Source organism: Glossina fuscipes, unplaced genomic scaffold (genome assembly GCF_014805625.2).
Source record: "Glossina fuscipes isolate IAEA_lab_2018 unplaced genomic scaffold, Yale_Gfus_2 121, whole genome shotgun sequence".
In the NCBI taxonomy this organism is placed as follows: domain Eukaryota; kingdom Metazoa; phylum Arthropoda; class Insecta; order Diptera; family Glossinidae; genus Glossina; species Glossina fuscipes.
In genome coordinates, this window is record NW_023998464.1 from 7,218,498 (window position 1) to 7,242,493 (window position 23,996).

The 23,996-nt window shown below is 34.1% G+C and overlaps 1 protein-coding gene across 11 annotated transcripts in view; it reads left to right on the plus strand.

Moving 5' to 3' along the window:
* The first annotated feature begins 4,041 nt into the window (after positions 1 to 4,041).
* Positions 4,042 to 23,996, plus strand: part of LOC119640470 (zwei Ig domain protein zig-8-like) — a 103,434-nt gene continuing 83,479 nt past the window's right edge. Inside the window, exons 1-3 of one of the 11 annotated variants that reach the window (XM_038038543.1) lie at positions 4,747 to 4,784; positions 4,859 to 4,995; positions 8,758 to 9,887. In XM_038038543.1, coding sequence (XP_037894471.1) covers positions 9,530 to 9,887 — 358 coding nt within the window. In that variant the 5' untranslated portion in view covers positions 4,747 to 4,784; positions 4,859 to 4,995; positions 8,758 to 9,529. Of the gene's footprint in view, positions 4,208 to 4,746; positions 4,996 to 8,757; positions 9,888 to 23,996 lie in introns of those variants that run through there. The other 10 variants (XM_038038538.1, XM_038038544.1, XM_038038547.1 and 7 more) reach the window with 10 other exon arrangements.

Sequence of the window (23,996 nt, forward strand, 5' to 3'; positions counted from 1 at the left end):
TTCAAATAAATTAAAAGTGAATATCTTCGATTATTTCGACTTTTTCCGCAATGCCCCTTAAAATTAATTTCACCAAATACAACCGTACTCGATAAAGGACGACCTTGACGAAAGGAGCCTATAAAATGTATGTAAATTTCGAAAAAAAAAACGACTTTGAACTTAACACCCATAGAGTGAATATCAAACCCACATCATACCCCAAAAAGTGAATATCAATACATACATATAACACATAATACTACATCATGTAACAATGCAATCCGCACATAAAAAAATTCCACACTTCACGGAAACTTTTCAATTCGATTACTCATGGGAATTTTTTCGGTTATCTGCGCCGATGGCCGATAATAACGTGTATGTATATAAAAAGACATAACAATTTAATGAATACATACGTGTATTGCTTATTATTAGTGTTAAATGTTAACCGGTTATAAACTTGTTGAAATCATAACGGTTCGTTACATCGAAATATATACTGTTTAACAAACTGCGGCCTTGTTACTGTCTTTGCCATTGGCTTATCCGAACCAAATTTCAGAGACATATTATTGTTCCAATTCATGTTGCCGGTTACCAGTCGAGCGACCACCAACACGAACGAAAACATTAAAGGAGTATTTGTAAATTTAATTCGAATTCTGCCATAAAACACGCATTTCATTAGTCATTATTCGAATGTCATGGCATACGAGATAGAAAGAAACCAATTAGTCAAGGCTGAAGAAAGAAAACCAATTTACTAGTCCATTAAATTGCATTGCTCTCGTTGCATTTCACTCACACGTCCTATAAATTGGTAAGATTCCACTAAAATTTTTCGTTCCCTTTAAGAGAAGTAGTCGGAATAACAAGGCACAGTACTAAGAAGGCGGCCTTTTCCGTCATATTTTCTATGGTTTCTCTTCTTTTTTTTATATATATATATTAATGAGTTTTGAAAAGCGTATAACTTAAGCGCTTGGTTGCTGCAGATGCTGTTCCATACATCCAGTATCGGTTAAAAATGTTGGTTTCTTTACCTTTTTCGTTATTAACATATCATTGGTGTTTAATTCGTTCCATTTGTCGATACCCAAATCACCTGTAATAGAAATAAAAACGTTAGCAAGGGAGAACAACAGGGGAGCTAGGGCATGGAATCTCTACAAGATTATTCTAATAACGATTTGGTTGATGTATAATTACCAAGCGTTCTTGAAAACTGAAAAAATAAAATTTTGTTTTTCAATAGCCTCCGTATATAAAGGAAAATCGTTTATGACGAGTTTATTTGACTTTTTTTTTTTTTTTACTTTGATATGAGAATCCACAAGCAGTCAAAACAAAGGCTTATAAAGGGCGATATACAAGGTCTGCGACGTTTGTTCCCAGTAGTGTTCATGTCAATATGTCGGGCAACACCGATATAAATAAAATATTGAAAAAATAGCTATATACATAGTAGGTCTACGATAAAGCTTCGCAGACTTATAAAAAATTTCAGAACGTCTACAGTGTAAGTTCTTAATCAACATGAACGTCGTTGTTCGAAAAGACTAAAAAATTCATCGAATGGAAGCAATAGTGAAGCTAGTGCCAGTTTAAGGAGGTTGGAGACTTCTCATATCAGTCTACATTCAGTTTTTTTGACAAAGAACTCAAAACTTACAAAAACCACGTTCTGTATACTAATTCGTATTTTTGTGTATAGTTTCACGATAGTATTTTCAGATTAAGAAATCAGAGAATTATTCAATACTCTATTAAGCCCATGAAACGGCGTGCAGCGAGAAATAATAAATATCCAACCAGTACGTACGCATACTTTTTAGAAATTCTTCATACCTCATGAAAGGAACCTCTGCAAAGAAGTAAAGTGTTCGCCGCATTCCGTCTAAAAAAAAAAAATAATAATGATTATAAAACAATTGAATTTTCAATTTTTTTTGTGTGAAAGATAATTTAAAGCGAAACCGTCTGTAGTTAAAAGAAAATTCCTGGCTGTCGGTACTGCGGAGACCAAATATCAGGCCGCATCTCCAGAAATCTATATTCATTACGAAGATTACAATTATTCAAATGCCGAGAAATATTTTTGAAAGAAAGTGCAAGTCCATCTGGAGTAGCTTTCGAAGCTACAAATTATCATTATCCGGATAACGATGTTTGCATGAATATAAAAATCATTGAATAAAAATTTAAAAAGTAAGGATAAAAAACCTATTAGTCCTATAAAACATGTACAGAATACATATACAGACACTCGGCTTAATACCGGCTAATTCCAAGTAACTTTAGCTTTCTTTTTGTTGTATAATAGAATGTTTGCATAAAAACCCTTGTTTGGAGTAGCGTAGTGGTTGTCGAGGAACGAATTCTTTTTGCCAGTCTAAGAAAGATAGAACACCTAGAAAGACTTGAAAACACCTAGAGAGACTTGAAATAGATCCACCTTTTATTATTCAGAATCTGTTCCTATCTGTCCGTTTGCCAGTTGTGTAGTCTTTTGTTCAATCTACAGCTTGCAACTAAAACTAAAAATCGTTTGAAGTACAGCTTCGAATTTTGCATTTATCTCTACTGAGATATTATATAATACTTTTTAAATATTTTCTTGGCCGTCTAATCACATCAAAGATATGATCTAGGAACCGCGCGTTCATCAAATTGAATGAATGTTTCGCATCTTACTCAAATTTCCATAACAGTGACATATGTTCTTCGACACAGGATAACATTGCAGTTTCCAACATATTTTCAGTTATAAGTTTATCCACAGTGTTTTTGCTTAGATGTGTCAGAGCGATATTCTCCCAGGAACCAGAGCACTCCACAATTACATCTCTTACGCTACGCTTCACAGGATTTTTAGTAAATCTATTGCAAAATTCTTTTCCTTATGACCACAGCATCCTTCTTCTCGCATCATTGTATATGTGTTCCAAAGATGTGAGAATAAGAGTCCAATTTGTTTACAATTTTTAATATTGTTCAAGTATCGTTTCTATGCTAAGAGTTAAGAATATATATATATATATATATATATATATATATGTATACATATATGAATTTAATTTATCATTTGCTTCTCTTATTATATTAAGTACCTCGTTATAAAAAAAATTTATAGTATGAGCGTTTAATTTTAAACTCAAAGTTTTCAAAAACAATATATAATGAATGTTTGTAATAATTGAACACATACAAAACTGGAACCACCACTTTTTTAACTTTTAACAACTAAATGCTAATTATTAACAAGTGCATATTTTTTGTGTCGATTTACGTAAAATAACAGGCCTGTGCTCTGGAGTTTATTGTTAATGAAAACAAAGGTTCAACTCTGTTAAAATGCAAAGCCTTATCAAGTTGTGTTGTTAAATTTTTTTGCAAGCTTTTAGTAACTTTTACGGCAACAACTTACACTCAGTACTAAATCAAGTTGAAATTATTTGTCTTCGAAAGCTCTAATTCCAAAACTTTCGGAATTACAAAATAGCATTTTGTAACCGAGTAAAAGCTTTCGATAACTACTTAGATAAATATTTATGTAAAGTTCTTGAGCTGAATAAGAATTCATTGTCTTTGATTATAAAGCATTGGACAAAAGTTGTCCTAAAAGTTTAGCGAAGACAACGACACATTTTCGAAATTAAAAAACTGAACCCAAAACTTGTTGGAACTTGCAGGAATCTAGATGCGAACTTGTTGGAATCTGGATGCGAACCGGTGGTCACAACTTTATATACTTTATTTATATATATTTTGGTTATGATTTAATGCTTATGTACATAGTGCAAAAATTATTTGAAAAAAAAATGAACTATAAATAAAAACGTAGGTATAACTTACATCTTAGTTTATAAAATATCGTTTGGTATTAAACACTAAACTATGTCCATTTCCAAGTCGCTGTCACCTTCGCATTCTAATAATTTTCTCTTATCATATGCATGTGTCGTAATTAACTCACTACGTTTTTGCGTGGACCTTAGTTTACCCGTGTTTGCTACTGGACTTTGTGAATATAAATAGATGGCAAATGATACTACAGCGATGGCTAGAGCTGTATTTATATAAATATTTATATAAATAGAAAATAACACAATATTGCAGTGAATACCAATTTCAAGGCACTCGCAAACGATTTAAGTATTGAATTCATGTATTTTAAAAAGAAACTAGTTACCAAACCAATTGCGGCATTATTCACTACACCGTAAGTGTATATCTCGATTATAATAATGGTTACAAATGTACTTGCAGCTGATAAACTTTCGAACAAAACTATCAACATTAGTGTTAGTAGCATTTTGCTTATAAAGCGAATCGGGTAGCATTTTTCGGAGTCCCTTCTATAAAAAGGAAAAGGAAACTGATTGTTGTTCGTATTTGTGAAATGCATAACGATTATGGGCCAAAAATTAAAACTCGTTCAGTAGTTTATCCAGACCACAACAAAGTATAGCATATTGCATTCACGTCAGTTTAAAGTGCCAGTCAGAAATGCGTAGTATTTATAAAAGATTTTAAAATGTCTTAGAGACATAACGAATAAGAAAATCAAAAAAAAAAAAAAAAAAAAAAAAAAGAAAAGAAAAGAAACACAAAAAACATGAATATGATTAAAGTGATTAAAAATAAATAAAGTAAATTAAAAAATAACAATTAAAGAAGTTGCGAATATTGGAAATGCAATAACAAAATAAAATATTAAAGTTATATTTTGTATGACAATATTTTTCTACTTTTTTTTTTTACGAACTAAGTGAAGAATTTCTTTAACTTTTCAAATTGTAAATATTTTGAAAAAATTTCTTGTGTGAAATTCATTTTGTAATTAAAATCTTGTGTGAAATTCGTTTTGCAGTTAAAACATCCGGTAACCGTTTTAACGTCTCTTTCGTATTTCAAAATAAATGTGCATCGAAAGATTTTTACTTACCATGCAAGAGCATTAAACTTACAGTGAGCTTATGAAGGCAGGTGCGTGAATCAGTGAAGCGTGTAAATATGGATTTATTTTTATTGTTATCTCACATACACAAATAAACTTAATACATAGGCAATGAGTTCATCGAATAGTCTACTTTCAAGATTTTCGAACTGATAACTTTATGAAATAAATATATGAAATAAATATATCACATAAGGATAAAAGCATTTTGATTAGTTCATTTAGATATTCTATATATTTTGTTATGTAATATAAGGATGTGCAGGGGTTTTCATATCCCAGCATTTGTGCGTAGTTAAATTTGTTTCTGTTATTGTCTTAGTGTTCCCAATGCATAAGCATTCTTGGAATTCAACAAAACGTGTTTATTTAATTCTTTCACTTTTGCTTGCGGATTTTCGAAAAGGAGCGCGAAAATTCGGAAATAAGTATCGGAGATTTTTTTTATATACCATCATCGCCGCGCGATGTGCAAAACGATTTGTGCATGCTCGTTAGTAAGCGAGAAAAAATGAAGCCGAAACTTGATTTAAGCATTTGCTCGACTTTATCAAAGTCGAAGACAAAGTTGGAAAGTGTGCGTTATGTGGTCATTTTTCACTTTCACTTCACGTTCTTAGTTCCGAACACGTTTGCGTCTGAATTTGATAAGTAAATAAAAAAAAAAAAAATTATTATATGCGCACTTCAATGCTTGGCTAACTGTTTGCTCAATAAGTTTTTGATATGTGGTATCGAAAGATATATATACACAAATGATTGTGTAAGTTGGATGGCACATGCATGTATCGTCAAGCATAAGTGTGCCGATTTGTCGATAGATATTTAATCTTCAGCCTTAGCATGTAAATGTGTTCATGACTGAAGTTTATATGGCAATTATTAAATACATTTAAAGCAATTGTTTCTGCCTTTCCGATTCCGAAAGTATTTATTATGACTTTTGTTAGCTGTTATCGAGCGAACCATTTCGCCATGAAATACTTTAGGATAGAAGTCGAAGAAAGCAAATGTATCCTAAACTCCAAAAAGAAATAAAAAAAAAAATCAATTTATGAATCCAATTAAGTGAGCAGTGGCGCAGTTGACTGCTTTTAATTTGTACTTGTTTGGCACGCTTAACATTGTTTGCATCTACCAAGCTCCTTTTAAGATTCCTTTGTAAGATACTGTGCAACCAATGACCTCTTGGCTATCTTCAACTGATCTGGTAAATATAGTTGCATCGACCTGAAGCAGTGGTAATCATGAGGAGACAGACTCAAGGAATGGTTCGCAATCATGTTAAGTTCCCAGCCAAAGTTGAAAGGAAAATTAATTCGGTTTAGAATTTTTGACAGACTTACTTTTGCGCTGAATATGGATTGGGTTGATGCGATTGCATTCCCTGGAGGTTTCTAAGACATACTTTTCAAACTAATTGGAAAAATCGCACTTCTCAAGCGAAACGTTTCAGCAAAACGGTCATTGGCATCACTATCAATAAATTTTGACGGACGCTGTCCTTAAGAATTATTTGTTCATTTGTCATTGATTTGTAAAGAATAAAAATGGAGGGCAACCTATAAAAAATATTTTTTGAGAAAAGTTTCGCTAAATTTTGCTGGAAAGATTTAGACCATTAAGTGGTGCTTACTGTTGTTGCTACACTAACTCAATCTAATTAACCTGATTGACTGTAGTCGAATCTACTTGGTTTGTGTGACCCCTTTCTCTCTCTCTCTCTCGCTCTCTCTACGGGATCAGGCGTACGTTGAGCAATCAACAGCTTGGAGATATTTACTGAAAATTTTGTTTGAAATTTACTTTGTAGATTATTGTATAGACGGCTTCCTCGTTTCTATGTTTTTTTAATTCTATATATCATTTGTGTGTATATTTGTTTCTAAAAAACCAACTACCACTTAGTATAATTAAAATATTCTGCAAGAACAATAATTTCAAATTATGGGAAGCAACAAAGTTAAAAGATAAAGAAAAGTCGCCTTTTTGTAGTACTTAGTTACATATTTGCAATCCATACCATAAAAACCTTCTAAAAATTGCATAAAGCTGATAAACGTAAATGGAGTCATTGCAACAACAGCCAAAGGTATATAAGTGCATACATGCCTGCGTGCGTCTGCATAACTAGTGTATGGCAAAAACTACGAATTGTTCGCAAAAATTGAGAATCACAACAAAAAATTTTAATCTTATTACAACCATTAACCTTAATGCACAAAAAAAAGGAAAGAAAATCAAAACAAACAAAAAGTGCAAAAAAATTCTGCTTATTGACGACACACATACAGGAAAAGATTTTTTTTGTCTTCTAATGGTGGGGTTCCTCCGCAAGGGAAGATGCGTTCAAATTGCACATGCATGTGCATGAATGTGTTGTGCGCCAGAGTACAGAGCACGTAAATAAACCATAAATAGTTTTACAAGGTTGCAGAGGCACACTTGCAGACGCTATTGCATGAACGCATGAGCACATGTACAAAATTAAATACAAATTATATTTATAGGGCTTGGTTTCTTTGTACCAGTCAAGGACGATTAATGCTAATTTAGTTGTGCCATTTTTGGCATGTAAGTATACTGTACAACGGATCTAGAGGACGAGCTGCACGCTTTTAACTTAAAAGTCATGTTTCTTCCTGTTTTTGGTAACTTATGCTCTCACGATCGCAAACAGGAATACGAATATATCTCTCAACATTCTAACTCACAGCTATCTTTACACGAGCTTTCAGCTGCTTGTGTATCTTATGAATAGAGACATATTTTTAATTACATAAAAGGCGAGTCCAGTATGCTTACCATGCTAAGGCAAATAGTGGCGCCGTTTATTGAAAGTACTTTGTCGAATTTAGTTCGAAATCAGTTAAAGCTTCAAATTGAGGGACGGTTGTGGTGACTGATGTATTGGGATCAACACTCGTATACTGGGTTCAAAACATCAATCCATCCGATCCAAATTTTTGACATCCCTTCAGAATGGCGAAACACTATTACTCAATGAATTTTGTCGAGAAGTTTTGAAAATTAAACATTTTTTTCATACGATTTCTGTTTTAAAACGAGGTGTTATATGGACTCATAGGCTGAATAAAAAACATGGACAAACGGACAAATTAAATTAAATGGACTCAGAAGACAATTCTGAATGGATCGGTTTAACAAAAGAAGACAGGTCCATCTTGAGCGCTTCTCGTATTTGTATACGTCTGTGTCCCACATTACGAGCTGTGCAATACATAAAAAAACGTGAAAAATTAAATGCCTTTGTAGGTTGTTTGAAAAGTTGGCGCGCGCTGGTAAACACTCAACAAAATTTTAGTCATTTTGAAGGCGCAATCATTGTTTGACAATCGGATGTACCGATGTGAGTGTCATCTGGTTTTGAATGTGCTTGCACAACTTAAGGAGGAGTGTGACGTTATGCATGGCCAAGGTGACAGTGAAGGTTCGGGTCATCCAAAACTGTAATCACTTATGAAGCTATCAAGCAGCAAAGTCAAGACGACATGTGTCATATATCGAGTCACGATTTAAATATAAGAAATGTGTTCGCACATTGGCTGCCGCGTTTGCCCACTTTAGGAGGAAAGAGCTGCGTCATTAATGGACGGCTTTAATGGCAATATTCCATGAATGGAACTTCGATTTGTTTGTCGGGCTCATCCTATTTCGCAGATTTATCCTCCAGCGAATATTATTTGTTAACATATATCAAAATTATTAGGTGTACAAATTAATTCTGTCCTTTGCATTTGTTGTTGTTATTGTGCTGTTGTTGATTAGTATTGTTTTAAATGAAAATGCAGTAAGCTATGAAACAGTTGGAAAGTAGTTTGCGAGATTTCGTGCAAGAAATTTCATCCTTGAAAATAATGAAAATTGACATACGCCCGTCCGTTCGATTCCAGCAAAAGTAGTCAACGAAGTGACCTTCAACCTAGATGGGGAATATCGCCTGATTGCGACGCATTTCTTTTTGATAAAAAACGTGGTTCGTGCGAGGAATGAAACACGAAAGGCAGTAATTATTTTCATTCGGGTTTGCAGTGTAAGTCGGCTACAGAACGTAACAACAATTTAATATATTACTTTATTAAAACTCCTCCAGACTTAATATCTGATTTTTTTTTCTAAAATAGACTTGACGGCCTATCTAGCTAGGGCTTAATTATTTGTCTTTTAGTGTAAGAATGTATTTCATTAGTCTAAAATAATAATAATAAAATATATGTATGCATTTGGGTATATTACAAAATGTATGACATAAGTAACATATTTCGAGGCCCTGGTAGAGAATGAATGCAAAAGAACAAATAAATGAATAAAAAGAAAATTATGGAAAAAATTATTAAAAACTAATGACAATAAAATGAAAGCAAATATAATCTAAATATGTGCACACAGGCGCATTGCATTATTCAATTAAAATTAAACGCACGCAAAATAAGCAAATATGTTAGAACAAAATGATAATGTTTTAAATGCAACTAAGCAAGCGACTAGAATTGATCTTTCAACTGCGCAGGGCAGGGCGATGCGAAATGAAAAAATAAAAGATTTATAGGCTTTGATTTTGATATGATATCTTTAATCAAACATCATCTGACGGTAATGTGGTCGTTATTGATATTTTCCGTAGTAATGCTAATGCATAATACGTTTATCGCGCCCTTGCCGCTGCTGAAGCCGTCCTCATCATATGCTTCAGCGGCAGCTTTAGAAATAATCTCAACAAGACCAACTACTCTCTTTATTACATCGTCGTTGTCTGCCTCAACGACGCCGTCAACCATATCGCTAACGAAATTTTTTATTAATGCGAATCTTAGCAAATATTTGCAACAATTAAATCATCACCAATATCAACAGCAGCAATATCCGGCGGAGTACTTTTCACCATCGAATAATTTGTTTAGAAAGGCATCTTTCACCTCAAGTAAGTAATATACAGTTGAATATTTATAATTTTTTTTCTTTTAAATGAATAAATTATATTGAAAATTTTAAATTGTGCTTAATAAAGAGTTTAAAGAATTTCGACTTTTTTCTACTATATATCGCTTATTGAGTACATCTGTACAATTAACCCATTAACGTCGTCCATACACATTTGTTTATATTTCTTTGAGGCCTGACAGGATATTTCTTATTGATAAGCATTCAAGTATTGATTCCTATGCTATGAAATACTGATTCCTATGCTATGAATACTGACGCCGTAACGCGCGGTAACCCTTCCAAGCGGGATGTTATTAACGTGATATTCGCATTCCAAACTTTACTGTATTGTGTTTCAAAGCCTTTTTTGTATTTTTAAACCGGTTCCCTACTTTTATGTAAATAACCAAGTGTTACTTACTGACAAAATTCCGCGACAGTTCACCTTTGGCCAATAATGCACACATTGAGCTCTCGTTAAGCAAAGCTAGGTCCGCGCTTGGTTTTATAAAGAGGTGGCCCAAAGAGCTTGATGATCCTTACATTACTAAAAGGCTGTACATGTGTTTGGTTACACCTATGTTTGAGTATGCCTCTGTTGTATGGTCTCCTTCATATAGGTGCTATGTAGATTCAATTGAATTTGTTCGAAAGCATTGTTGCTGTTTGCCTTTAGGAATTTGGGTTGGGATCCGATTGCCTCTCTTCCCCCTTTTAAAAAAATAGGTTGCTTCTGTTGTCCTTACCGTCTCTCGAGAAACCCAGATTTGTTCTTGGGGTTTCCTTCGTAATCAAAGTAATAAATGGTGCTATTGACTCGCTTGTATTACTTGGTGAAATAAGCTTTAATGTCCCCATCCGCTTCTCTAGGCGCTTTACCTTGGTTAAGCTTAGTCGATGTAAATATAATTATGAGATATTTAACCCATTCAGAGTTGCTTGCAAGATCCTAAATGACGTCTACCACTTATTCTCATTATCGGACTCTTTAAAGTCCCTTAAAGCAACATTGCTTAATGCACGTAATTTACCTATGTCGTACTTAAACTAGCTCTTAACTTTAAAATGTCACGACGAGTCGAAAATGAATTGTTGTAACTATTATCGGTTGCCAAGCTTATGAATGTTTGCGATGGCTTAGAGTTTCAATCGCAATTTGGTCCTGTACCGGTTGTGGGTGTGCCTCTATGCTAATGGTGTACATGCTTTTTTTCCTTTGTTTCTTTTTTTTCCTTCTTATTTGTTTTATTGTACATATACTAAGCTTTAATATCAATTAATTTAAGATTTGCTTTAAGAGTCAATTGAACCTCGACCGAAAGAAATATAATAAAATACATACTATTTCAAGCATTGTCCGTCGGCAACCGGTAGTTTTGTATGCCGTTTTGACGGAAAATAAATTCTGCGCTGAGAGAACAAGTTACTTGTTAAAGGAAGGGATAGATCACAGTTAACAACATAACGAAACCAGACAGAAGACACGTTTGACTGAGTTTCATTTATTATTTTCACGATTTGTGCTATTCCTGGTTACAACGAGCGACTCTGAAGCAATTGTTCGCGTTTAAAATAATTGCCTTCTATCGATTTCCATTTTTATAGCTTTCAGCTTTCTTGTTATTGAATGATCCTCAATTCAGAAGTCCTTTGGAGCTATTTAACTCCTAATGATCTCGAAAATTTTTTCCTTTCTTCAGTTCAGTGATTAATTTTCAAATATTCAGCACTTTTCGTGTCAGGACATTACTTTTAAAGCTTGGAGCAAACATCAGAATCATTGCAGGTTCTTCAGGGAAAAGATGCCTTTAAAGATATGGTAGCGGAGGTAACTATAAAGAAGTAAATAACAACTCAGAAAAATCTCTTCCCGCACATTTACATCCTTCCGCAACATTTTTATTTTGTTTGTATTTTTATGGCACGTGTTCTATCCTGCTGTGATATTAAAAGCAAAACCAACGAATCTGCAGAGATAAATAATCATAACGTCCATGAAAACAAATCTGAGCTTCGAACATTTATTGAAACAACCAGGATTTTAATTTGTGAGCATGAAAATGAAATTTATATATCTACACGGGCGCCATATTACATAATATGCTTTTGAAAAACAAAATAAATGTTTCCTAACTGATCTTATTGACGAAAGCACTACCAGTAGAATAACTAATCTTCAAAGAAGGAAAGACGTGAGACCAAATTACATTACGTTAACACGTTTTTAACGTGTATTTATATTTATATTTAGTTATAAACACTAAAAAGGAAATTTATACAAAAATCTGAAAAATGTCAAATGCTTTCTTTTTTTTTAATATTTAATTTTGTTTTGCTTAGGGCTTTGGTAAGATCTTTGATAGCTGCTACTAATTCTTATTGTACTTTCAGGTGTTCCTCTCGAAATTTTTGTCCGCTGTTATGTCTTTCTTTAATAACTGTTGCGAGTCTGTTTACGGCATTAAACTCAATGTAAATGTAGTTCTAAGCTAAACTTTATATCTCTTCAAAAATAAAAATAAAAAATAATTTCTTCAATTGCATTGAAGGTCAAAATGCCGGATGATGCTTGAAGAACTGTCTGACAGTTGAAATCGCTATTAATAACTTGAAGTTTACTCTGAGACATTAAAAAAAAAAAATTTCTCGTAAGTTTACGTTCGAAATAAGCTCAATCCTAAATATCCTAATAAGGTAAAATTTTTAATTTTCTTGCCTTCCTTTCCAATGTCAACATTATCATCGTCAGCGCCTTTAGCAAAATGTTTATCTTGATCAATTTGCTGCAAGTCATCAAATTGTGTATTGTCGTCTACTGTACTGTAAAAGAACAACATTCTCATGCTCCATAGTATGGAGCGGGGGTACTCGATTTCTTTTAATATCAAAATGAGAGGTTTTGTCGTAGAGGCGTATGGGCGTTGTAGGCGTGTATGCGACTAGGAGAATGTTTACAATAGACATTGCACAGGCAGACCGACGGACTTGCTTAAATTGATTTAGGATTTGATGCTGATCAATTTGTGCTGTATCTGATGCTTTCTTCTGCGCGTTGCAAACGTTTTGACAAAATGACCCCTCATCCTTTTGTGGTGGTTATAAAAAGTCACAGTGCGAACACAAAGTTCTTTATTTTCAAATAACTGGTTTACAAAATATTGCTTAAGTGTTCCCCTATTTTTTTTTTTTTTTGACTACTTAACAATTTGAATAAAATAATATTTCGTTTTATTAAAAAAAAAATGAAGAAAATATGTAATCCCTTAACACGTTCGCTGACTGTATAGATTCCAGTGCAAGAAACGACAGTCAACTTATTTTAAGACTAGTTGTGGCATTTGAAATCTGATTACAAATATTTTGTAACGGTAGCCACAAGGTAATAGAATATATGTAATGAATGTTTTAACATCTACAATGATAAAGATCCAGATTTTTCAATTACTGTTAATGTATTAAAGTTATATAAAATTGAACAAAAATAATTGGCTGTAAAATTTGAATGGTTGAGCATTCGTGGCATACATACAAAAATAGTTCATAACTTTATAGGGATTTTTTCCTTGAAGCGCCCCGCAAGAGCTATTCTATATGCGTGCCTTACAACCGTTCTTGTTGGTTCAAAAATTAGAATGATTAAAATGACGAATTCGGACGTTAATGGCAACCAAAAGAGACAGGCCTTGGTATTACATGTAAACATATGTAAATGTACGCAAGCATACGTAAATCGTTTTTCCTTTTTATCATAATGAAAGGACAGAGTTCGGGCACGTTACATGCAACGATAAGATCAGAAGGAAGAGGTCATTTTACCCCAATTCCCTACAGTGTTATTAATGAATTACCTTCGTCTTGGTCTGTTCGTCCATCCATCTGACATCCGTCTATGTATTTTCATATTCAACGCATAGAACAAAAATTTTACTTTCTTTCGTCAAATTTAATACATCGGCGTAATTTGGCTCAAGGATGAACGCTATTGAAATGGTTCATATAATAATATTTCGCCATTCTAACTTGCTGAGACGAATTTCCTATAAGGCTTCCCATGAAGAAAAAGGGGTAATCGTGAATATTTTATGATGAAAATCGGTTCTTAGTAGCAATGTAGAAATGTAAGTCTATTTTTTAGATCTCACCACATATAACGCTTACTATGAAAATCAAGCCCTTAAATGGCGAGAAAGTCTAATTTGTAGTCTTTTATGACGAAAACAGTTGAAAACTAATAAAATCTTTAAAAAAAAAATTATGTTTGCGAAATTTTGGTTGCGCCTTGCCCTGTCTTGGGTGCCGCCCATTATGCGGGCTTTCATTAAGAGCATGCCTTTACGTTAAAATAGTGTATAACTTTTGGTGTATTGTTACCAAGACGAGTCAACATTTGCGCAAGGCGAATTGTTGCATGCTACCTAAGGGCCGGCGTTGCGTCCTTACGGGTTATTTCTTGTATTTGGATGTTAAACAGAATGATAGCGAAAGATCAATACGATTTCCTTGTCCTATTTTATGTACAATAACCTGCTTTAACCAAAAAATATTATTTAACTTGAACAACTTTGAATTTTATTTAATCTACTTGAAAAATGGCTAAAGACAGATTCTTTCGTGTCTTGGCCAAAGCTAGTAACGATTTATTTCATATATAATGACGGCAAAAGCTGATAATGATTTTTATTAAAAAACAAAGTAAAGGCCTCTCGACCATTAACGAATCCATTAAAGAATCGTGGGCGCGGCTGCAGTGACTGCCACCATTACAACCATCAGCTTCGCATTGGCAGCAAATGGGATAATCGATGTGATAGCAATCCATTGTTACTCCGCACCTACGTATTTTTACGTAAAGACCGACGATATTGGCTAGAAACATGCGAGAATATTCTTATATGGATGTAACGAATTTCAATAACATTTTCTTTAATTACGATGTTCCATTTCCATCAATGAACACGAGCTTTCATAGCAGACATGCAAGTATTTACGTTGACCAGGTTTCACATAATTACAATCGGGTTGATACACTGCGTTGCAATTATAACATTTGAAACCACCTTCATCTGTTATTGATACGATTTTTAATTTACGTTTAATTCTTATTTAAGGTGAATTCTTTATAAGGAGGAAAACAAGCAACAACAATTGTACCTTCATATTCCATGTCTTCATCTTCTTCTTCTTCCGATCCAAATAGATCTTGAGAGCGTTCCGTCTGGGCTTGGGTGTTGATAAAAATAAAATGTATTGTTATCAAAATAATGCATACTGCCGTAAACCTGTTCATACTCTTCGAGATAGTTGTAATATTTTGCACATAACAAATTAAAAATATTTCCGTAATTTGTGAAAAATATATAAAAGGAAAGGAGAGAGACGCAACAATTATTTGTATCTTAAATAAAACCCAATTGGTTTTTTTCGATTTTTCTTTGAGACAAAAAAAAAAAAAAAACAAAAAGACACTTTGACAACAAAACAGATAATGTTATGCATGTGCTATCAAATCATTCTAATGTTCATGTATGCGTTTATTTATTGTAGTATTTCACAATCGTTACGTATGCCTTATCAATCCCATATCAACTTATAGAAAAGCGATGTTCTAGAAAGCAAAAAAGTAAAAATAAAACCAATAGATTTGCACGAATCTGAATCTTATTTAATGCATTTAAAGAATGGCGAAAAATACATTTATTCTGCCGTAGCCAAAGTTCGAGGCAAATCATTTCATACGTAATCATGATAAACGCTGATAATGATTGTTAGTAGAAGGCAAAAGGCAGTTTTCTCCATCGTCTCCACTAATGAGTAATGAGCACGGCTGCAAATATTACCACGATTACAGCCATCCGATTGGCAGGAGCAGCAAACAGGATATTCCACGTGATCACAAGCTAGCAACACGCCGCATCTACGTACTCTTATGGCAACACCTAACTTCTTGGCTAGAAAAATAAGTGAACACATACTAAATAGATGTGAAAGGGTAGATATTCAATAAATTTTGCTTAATTACGATGCTCCATTTCTACCAAAGAACATGAATTTGCCAAACAGGAGTGCAAGTACTTAGTTTGACCCCATCCCAATTCATCGCAATCGGGTTGAGAGTATGAACTGCAATTGTAACATTTGAAACCGCTATCCTCTGTTATCGATATGAAACTTAATTTATGTACAGCTTTCATTTAAAACAAAGGCAAAAGTAATGAAACCTATACCTTCCTCTTCCTGCTCGTCAGGATTCTCCGTTTGGGCTTGAACGTTGAAAGAATTCAAATGTATTATCATCAAAATAATGAATAAAGTCATAAACTTATTCATGCTTGTCGAAGTAAGACGTGCGCAACGTTTGTAATCTGTATTATTTTGCAAATTGCAAATTAAATGTTTACAAAAATATATCGTGTGAATTAAAAAAATATACGCAAAAGAACATAACTAAGACAGACGTAATATTAATTTCTGTCGTAAATAAAAGTCAATTGACTTTTTCTTTATTTGTTCCAATTAAAAAAGAAAACGTCGACAAAAGGCTAGATAAATAGATAGATAATATTGTATGCGATATGGGAATTCAATGTGCATGCGTGCTGTAGATATTTAATAGTCTCTATTAACGCTTCGAAAGTTTTAGCTAAGGAGGACAACAAAGCAGTGTGAATGTTTCGTAAAAGGTTTACATATCGTTATATGCACATTGTATAGCCAAAAGCAGGTTGAGGCTTTGGCAAGAATTTCAGGACACTTAATATTATCGCTTTGTAAACAATCCGTTTTTTTTCACTTGCGAATATTGAAATTTAAGCTCATCACAGTATACATAGTCAAGGAACAGACGCTATTTTTGACAAAAAGCGCGATTAGTGAATAGTATAGGACTCGCTTTTAAAGGGTACGTCTCACCGGATTTCGGTTTTGTGGTGCGCTGCCTTTACGGTAATATTTAGTTCTGGAGAGTTGTAAGAGAAATCTGTGTAAGTTGGTTAAAAAAAATTCTCCGATATGTAAATTAGAACTTTGTACACCTTTCGGCTGCCGCGTGCTCAATGTGAGTTTTTTTCGAATTTTTGCACAATTTTATACGCTTTTGCATCGCCTTATAATTAAGTAGCGGACTTTGACGAAACCATAAAGGTTGCTGAACGTGAAAGGCACCATATGATTTCTACAGACTCTTTCGACGGGCTCTACACATAGCCGTAGTCAGGCATAAAAAGGGCAATAAATGCTGTATTCTCGAGATTTTGCTTATAAATCTTTCGTTAGTGCGTCAGACCCACTCAAAACGGAAAATGCTCATGTAAAATTATTAGCGTCGAACACGTATGACTTTCATTATATTAATCCAACAGTAGTATGTGTTTGCAGTAGTTATGAAAGAAAACTGCTCATTTGGGCAATGTCTTAGAACGTCGTGACATACGTGTGTTCTCCCGTCAAAATGTCGACTGACCACGTGAAAAAGCTACGCTGACAGAAAAGCTACGCAATAAAATAAAGATCCATTTTAAAACGGGCCATTGTAGGCGGTTCTCTCTTGGAGAAAATCCATTTTTAGAGCAGCACCTTGTGCACACATGCGTTGAGCATTTACGTATGGAGGTGCCTGTTTATCTCGTTACAGGTGCCTTTTCTTTTGAAAATGTAATAATCATAGCCATCTATCAAATGAAATTAATGATATTTTATTTCGTTTCTGTTTTCGAAAAAATTGGCTTTGAGTTTTTATTTGGCTTCAGTAATTTTTTAATTCATATCCATTTCCAGTTTGCAACGGACATGCGTGCGCCTGTTTTGTTAAAGAATTTGGGCTTATTTGTTATCTTAAATTGCCTGTGTTTTAGCGTAAAAGATGGTTAGTATTGTATGGTATATCGGAAATGGGGTTTTCTGCTTCATTGTACTGTAATTTATTGGTTTGGCTTCTGATCTTTTTTTTTTAGTCGAGCCAGCTGTAGATTGTTATAGTTGCACTTTTCCAAGGGATTGGCAATGCAATGCTCTGGCAGCTCTCACTACCAAGGATGAATTTCTCAGAACGTGCAATGAATCGTGTTCGGTGTTAATTGGTCAAGATGGTAGAATGGGTGCTTACGGTAAGGTTGCAAGCGTCCGTTGAAACCCGCATTTTGCCATTTCATATCTTCATTTTAGACGAAAGTGTAACATTAACGCGTGATTGCCATCCAATACCAGCGTGCTCTTCAAATAGTTCCATATGCTGTCAGTGCCAAACTTCTCGTTGCAATGTAAACAATCTTTGCGAAGATGTCGAAGTTAATAATACCGCGATTGCTTATAGAGATTTCCATTTAAACTTCCCTTTTAACTTCTGGCTATGGGTCAGCGCCTGTATGACTTTAATCGTATTCTTCTTTCGTGACTTTTAAATTGTAAATGTAAAACCATTTTTACTATTTCATTCAAAGAAAAGTCTCTCATTTTATGAAGGTAGAAAAAAATTGTATATATATATATATGTATTTTTTCACACGAGTTAGAGAATCATTAACGATGAACATAGTGATAAAACAAACAAAAATATTAGCCAGGAAATTAGATTCACTGGATTTTTGCATGAAGAGGTTTTTTTGGCGTTGGGGTCGACACAGTCATTGCTGAAATTGCACCCATCGGTATCACATTGACAACATATTGCATGACCTTGATGACATGAATGTAACGGTCCACAACCCCGTCTCACGAGAATATGTCTTACTTTAACGAAGAGAAGTAGATAATAACCGTTCACAAGTTTACTTATGTAAGCTTCATTATCACTTACTGCCGCCCCATTGTCCTTTAAGTACAGCGCAAGTGCTCAAATTCTGGACACATTCCTTTAAATATCTTGGATCGGCAGAATACAGAATATCATCACAACTTAAGTGATCCCTCGAGTTACAAACGTGACATTTTAGGTTGAAAACTATCAAAAGAAATGTCATCTGTAAATCAGCCGCTCTTATGTTTATCGCGTTTAATTACCTTCTTTAAAAAAAAGCGAAAATATAACAATATACAAAATTTTGTTGTACATGTCATCTGCCAGCCAAGAATGAAACAAAAATGAAATAGTATTTTTTGAAAGAATTTTATGTTCGTAAAAAGAAAAATCACATACTTATCTGAGAATTCTAAGGAGGCATTGAAATTTTTATATAAAAACTTAAAGTTTTATCATGCCTACGATTGGAGATATATAGGATTGACTAAGAAGCACGTATTGAAAGCGTCACAATGCAATTAGCGGATTGAAGTCCGTCCGCCGCTTCTCTAGGCGACCAAAATTCCCCGAGAATTTGGAAGTGTCTTAAACTTTTGCAAGAACACGCCTACAACACCCACACGCCTGTATCACAAAGGTTTTATTTTGAAAATAGATAAAATCAGCCGCGACCCCGTCATATTGCAGAACTTGAAAATTTACTTCTCTTACCTGTTTTGCCTTTGGCGATGGGTACAAAGGATTCGGTCACGACCGAATATATTTTTCTTACCTATCTTACCTGTTATCGTTTATTATGTTCATGGTACAGGACTTTTAGAAAGGTAAACCAAACCAATTCCAAAACTGCCCAACGTTCGGACATGGCGTTCGGTGAGAAGCATAAGACCAATGATAGTTCCGATAATTCCATCGTGAGGCGTGCAAATTGCGAACGGAACCATACCTCCATAGAGAGCGGATGTTCAAATCGTGCTCATAGTTGACAAATAAGGGACAAATTGAAAACAGGGACCAGAACAGATTCCAAAATAACAGGTCAGTCCGACCAAGATAACTTGAATCATAAAGCTAACGTAAGATATGCTAAGAACATTTTGAGTCATGTTAATACCGCAATGAATGTGCACCGTAAATCAACATACGTCTTACTACTTAAGGACTACTTAAGGTTGTTAATAGTCTTAAGATGTATACAACCAAGCAAGCACAATTTACTGCTACAACGCAATTACCTATCAAGTATTTATATACAAATACTTAGTAATGGACATAGCAATCTATGTTAACGTCTTTTTTCCGAATCGCCGTAGTGTTCGCGATAAATCCTATGGGCTTTTTGATTTTTTAATCAAAATTACCGTTGATATATGTTTCCTTTTTTTTAAGCCAGGACAAAAGAAATCGGTTAGGTGGAGGAGTTGTAATACCAATCTCTAAAAGCCTAATTGCTAATTTTAATGGAAATTCTATACGATTTACTTGTGTCTATTTTCGTGGAGAATCTTGATCACACGAACTTAACACCAAATTTGACGAATCCAGAATGAAATGCATTGTACGATCGTAAAGCAAGTGGTTTGGATGAAGCCATTCAGGAACATAATCAAATTGCTGACCGAAAAGCGCAATGTTATTCTACCACCTAACTATTGACGAGATTTACGTTCTGTATCTAGCGATGATATAAAAGCTTTCACAGAAAGAGTGCTAGAAAATTATAAAGTATCGTCTAGCTTGAGCTCCACTGCCAGAAAGCCTGTGGATAACATTGTAATAAAGCGACTGGGCTCCAGATCAGTTGTTGTACGTAAGTGGCGACGTCGTTTAATGTTTGGTAAGTGAAGCATGTTCAAAAAAATTTAGAAAAATTAAGTTTCGGTGATATTGGAAGAGCAGCTTTAAAAAATATTCACCATAAACTAATCCGTTCTTCCTGCTGTGTAATTAACTCTTACGTCAAATTCCAACATTTGCCAAATATATGGAAGTCATTCCCATTTTTAAGCCAGACAAACCACAAAATTATGTCAATAGTTATCCACCTGTTACTCTATTGAGTTTTCTACGCAGCATATATGTGAAGAGCTTATTTAAAGTGAAACTATTAAATACAATTAAAAACAATTCAGGAGAAAAATAGAATTTCAAATGAACAATTTGGTTTTAGAAGTCGCATATGTCGTTCCTGTAGATGCTCCGCAGGGATCCGCCATGGATCCTATTTTGTCCTCAACTTTCTGGTCTGACTTCCCATGATCGTTACGTTGCTTTATATGCCAATGATATCAGTTTATACTCGTCGCGTGAACTTGATTGTGAAATAATTAACAAGAAATTATTTAAATAATTAGAGAAGACGCAAGCATTTTTTTCTTACGCGAAAAAGAAACACTTGCTTTCGATGTAATGAAAGTTATCTTTCTGATTACTTTAAGCGCTTGGTAGTTATACTAGATAAAAAGTTAATGTTCCGTATTCAGCGCATTAAAAATTCTGTATTCTGAAACACCCAATTTACTACTGTTACGTAAAGCTGCTTTTCGCTCCATCGTATTAGATGCCTCTCCTGTGTAGAGAATCCCACCTTACACATTCGCAAAATATGTTGTTGACAATGATGCTAATTTTGTCATGGGATTTTTGAAGTAAACAGTTCCCAAAAATAGCAAGCGAAGCCCCATTACGAACCCAAATTCCCCAAATAAAAAAAAGAAATTCATATTAAATTGTCATTTATTTAACAGCATTCTTGTAAATCAACTTTTTCTATAGCCTAACATATATGGTTTTCAGCCATTCTGCGTTATATAATTTTAATCGAAGCTTTTTATTTGTAAATTTTCCTTCGGTATGCTCATCATATATATTGTATAATATAAAATAGAATTCAGCAAATATGTAATATTCTTAAATAAACCGTGTGTAAACCGCTCATGGTATTTTTACTCTTTCCTTTGCTATAAAACTGAACTTTCAACTCAAAATTTCGAACAGCTAAGCTGTCACTTTAGAAATTTTGAAGTTAAAAATTCGCGTCGCTCTGCTTGACCAATCGTTGAAGTCCATATTTCTTCTTATGATATCGCTGTGGAACTAAATATTGATTAAAAAACAGATTTTGGGCACCACTATGTATGAATTTCTAGCGAATTAGAATTGCTGCTAAAATGCGAACTCAGACGTTCTTGGGACCGTTGACAATAACCTGTGAAAAAAAGAAGCAATACGAAAGAGTTCACGCTATGTGAGGTCTTGCTTCTAAAGATTGAGGGTTGTTTAATTTTGAACTTGAGATGAGGTGTCCAGTATCGATCAATGCGAAAGGCGTTGGTCTTGCATGCATTTTCAATGATTCGACAAAAATTATGAGAACTTTGGTCGGAAGTTGGCACGTACGAAGTGTGAAACGTTAGTTGAGTTGTTAGTTGGGTATAGCGACCCTTGTCCAATCCAAATGCTATTTGTTTCACTATTGGTAGAACGATGCGAGGTATGTAAGGCTGACTTCAAAGTTCTTCAAAGAAAAATGACAAAAAGTTTATATTTCTTGTGAAATATAAAACACTATTATTATGTTTCCTTTTACCTAATACATAATTTGAAAGCACACTTGAAAACTCTTGCTTAAGAAAATATTTCCTATTCGGATTGTTCGCTGAAATAAAAAACCAATTTCTCTGAACCTATTTTACTTATATTATCGAGAATGATCACTTCTATTTGCAAAGTAATAATATTAATATTAATTGGTGTTGCGTTCATGTCCGCGCAGATTAGTGGAAAGATTCACGGCACGTTGAAGAAAGTAAAATGTTTTGAATGCAATAGTACTCATAGAGAATGCAATTATCTCGAATATATAAGCGACAATTATAAATTCCTTATGACGTGCGAGGATGACATCGATAACGATCCCCAATGTTATGCCGCTTTTCCGCTTGAACGTATGCAAAACTTAAATACGATAAATTAAAGAATTGATAAAGCATATTTTTACCAATCCTAGAAAATTTTCCAAAGCCGGAGCGAGGTTGCAGAGAAGAAGGTCACGAATGCCCAGAAGCTCACAGGTGCTGCTTCTGCTCAAACCACGGTTGCAATGCCAACAATTGGTGCACCGGTAGCTCTGCTTGTGGCTTATGGCAGTTATCGAATGCTTACAGCGGATCTCTCCTAACTGTGGTATTTCTATTGACGAAGATGATTTGAAATAATATGCTGTAAATACAGAGAGAGTCTTACGAACCTATTTTCGTTTTTTACTTCGTAATTATAGAGAAATCATTTGTTGGTATCAAATCGAACGTAATTCATTCGAATTATCATTAATCACCATGTTTGCCATATCCGTGAGACAATAATCAGAAGTTATTGTACTTCGTCTCGTAGAGCTTTATTTCATTCAGACAAGTTAAATTTTATCGAAGACATCTTAGTGCAACTAATGCAGCACTGTGTTCACTTTCTCTTGCATTTGCCTCCGGCATATGAATATTTAGAAGCGACTTTGTAAGGTTCTGCAACGTATTATAAATAATTTCTAAACCCAATTTGGCTTTCATTTTAATTTTTATGCAAACAAATTTTTTCATAAAGTAAAATCCAACATTCTTACAATAATGCAAATAAAAATTAAATTAATTAAGCTGCCGAAAACGTTGCTCAAGTTGCTGCACTTATCCAAAGAGTTATCACTCAACAATTGCGCATAATCTCGTAGGCAGCAACAGTTCGCCTTCTGGAGATCAAATTCGATTTTGCGCGCATTAGATCTGTCAGTATCGTAATAAATGTATTGAGAATATTGTTGGGAATTGTTAGGATTGCAAGGTAGAAAACAACCTAAAGAAATACAAAGAGACAGTATTCCAAATGCATTTTAAAACTTGCTATGAAATGCCGAAATGTCCACGTTTAGGCGTTCACTCACCATTTTTATCGAGAAATGCCATTTTTAATAATATTCCATACGCTATAAAACTAACTATAAAAATTTTAAAGGCAAGAAAACAAAATCGAATTATATATAAACGAATTTCAAATGTGTGTTGATAGGTGTCAAGTGAATTTTATAATTATAGATAGTTTAGATGCTAGGAGGTCGTTTTCGTACACGCACACAAACAAACACACAACATCACCGAGAATCTGACTAGTAAATTGATAAGAGCGCAACTCGGATAGGATGCATTAAGAGACAGTGCTATCTTGTTCGCATCACATTATGTTAGTAAGTAATTCTTCTTGGATTCATTTACGAATTTCGTTCACGAATTTGTTAAGACAAATCTTTTGCAAATGCTTGTATCTGCGTCTGTTGCTTTAAAATATTTCAGTACAGCTCTTCGAACTCTTATTTTATTAGTAAGT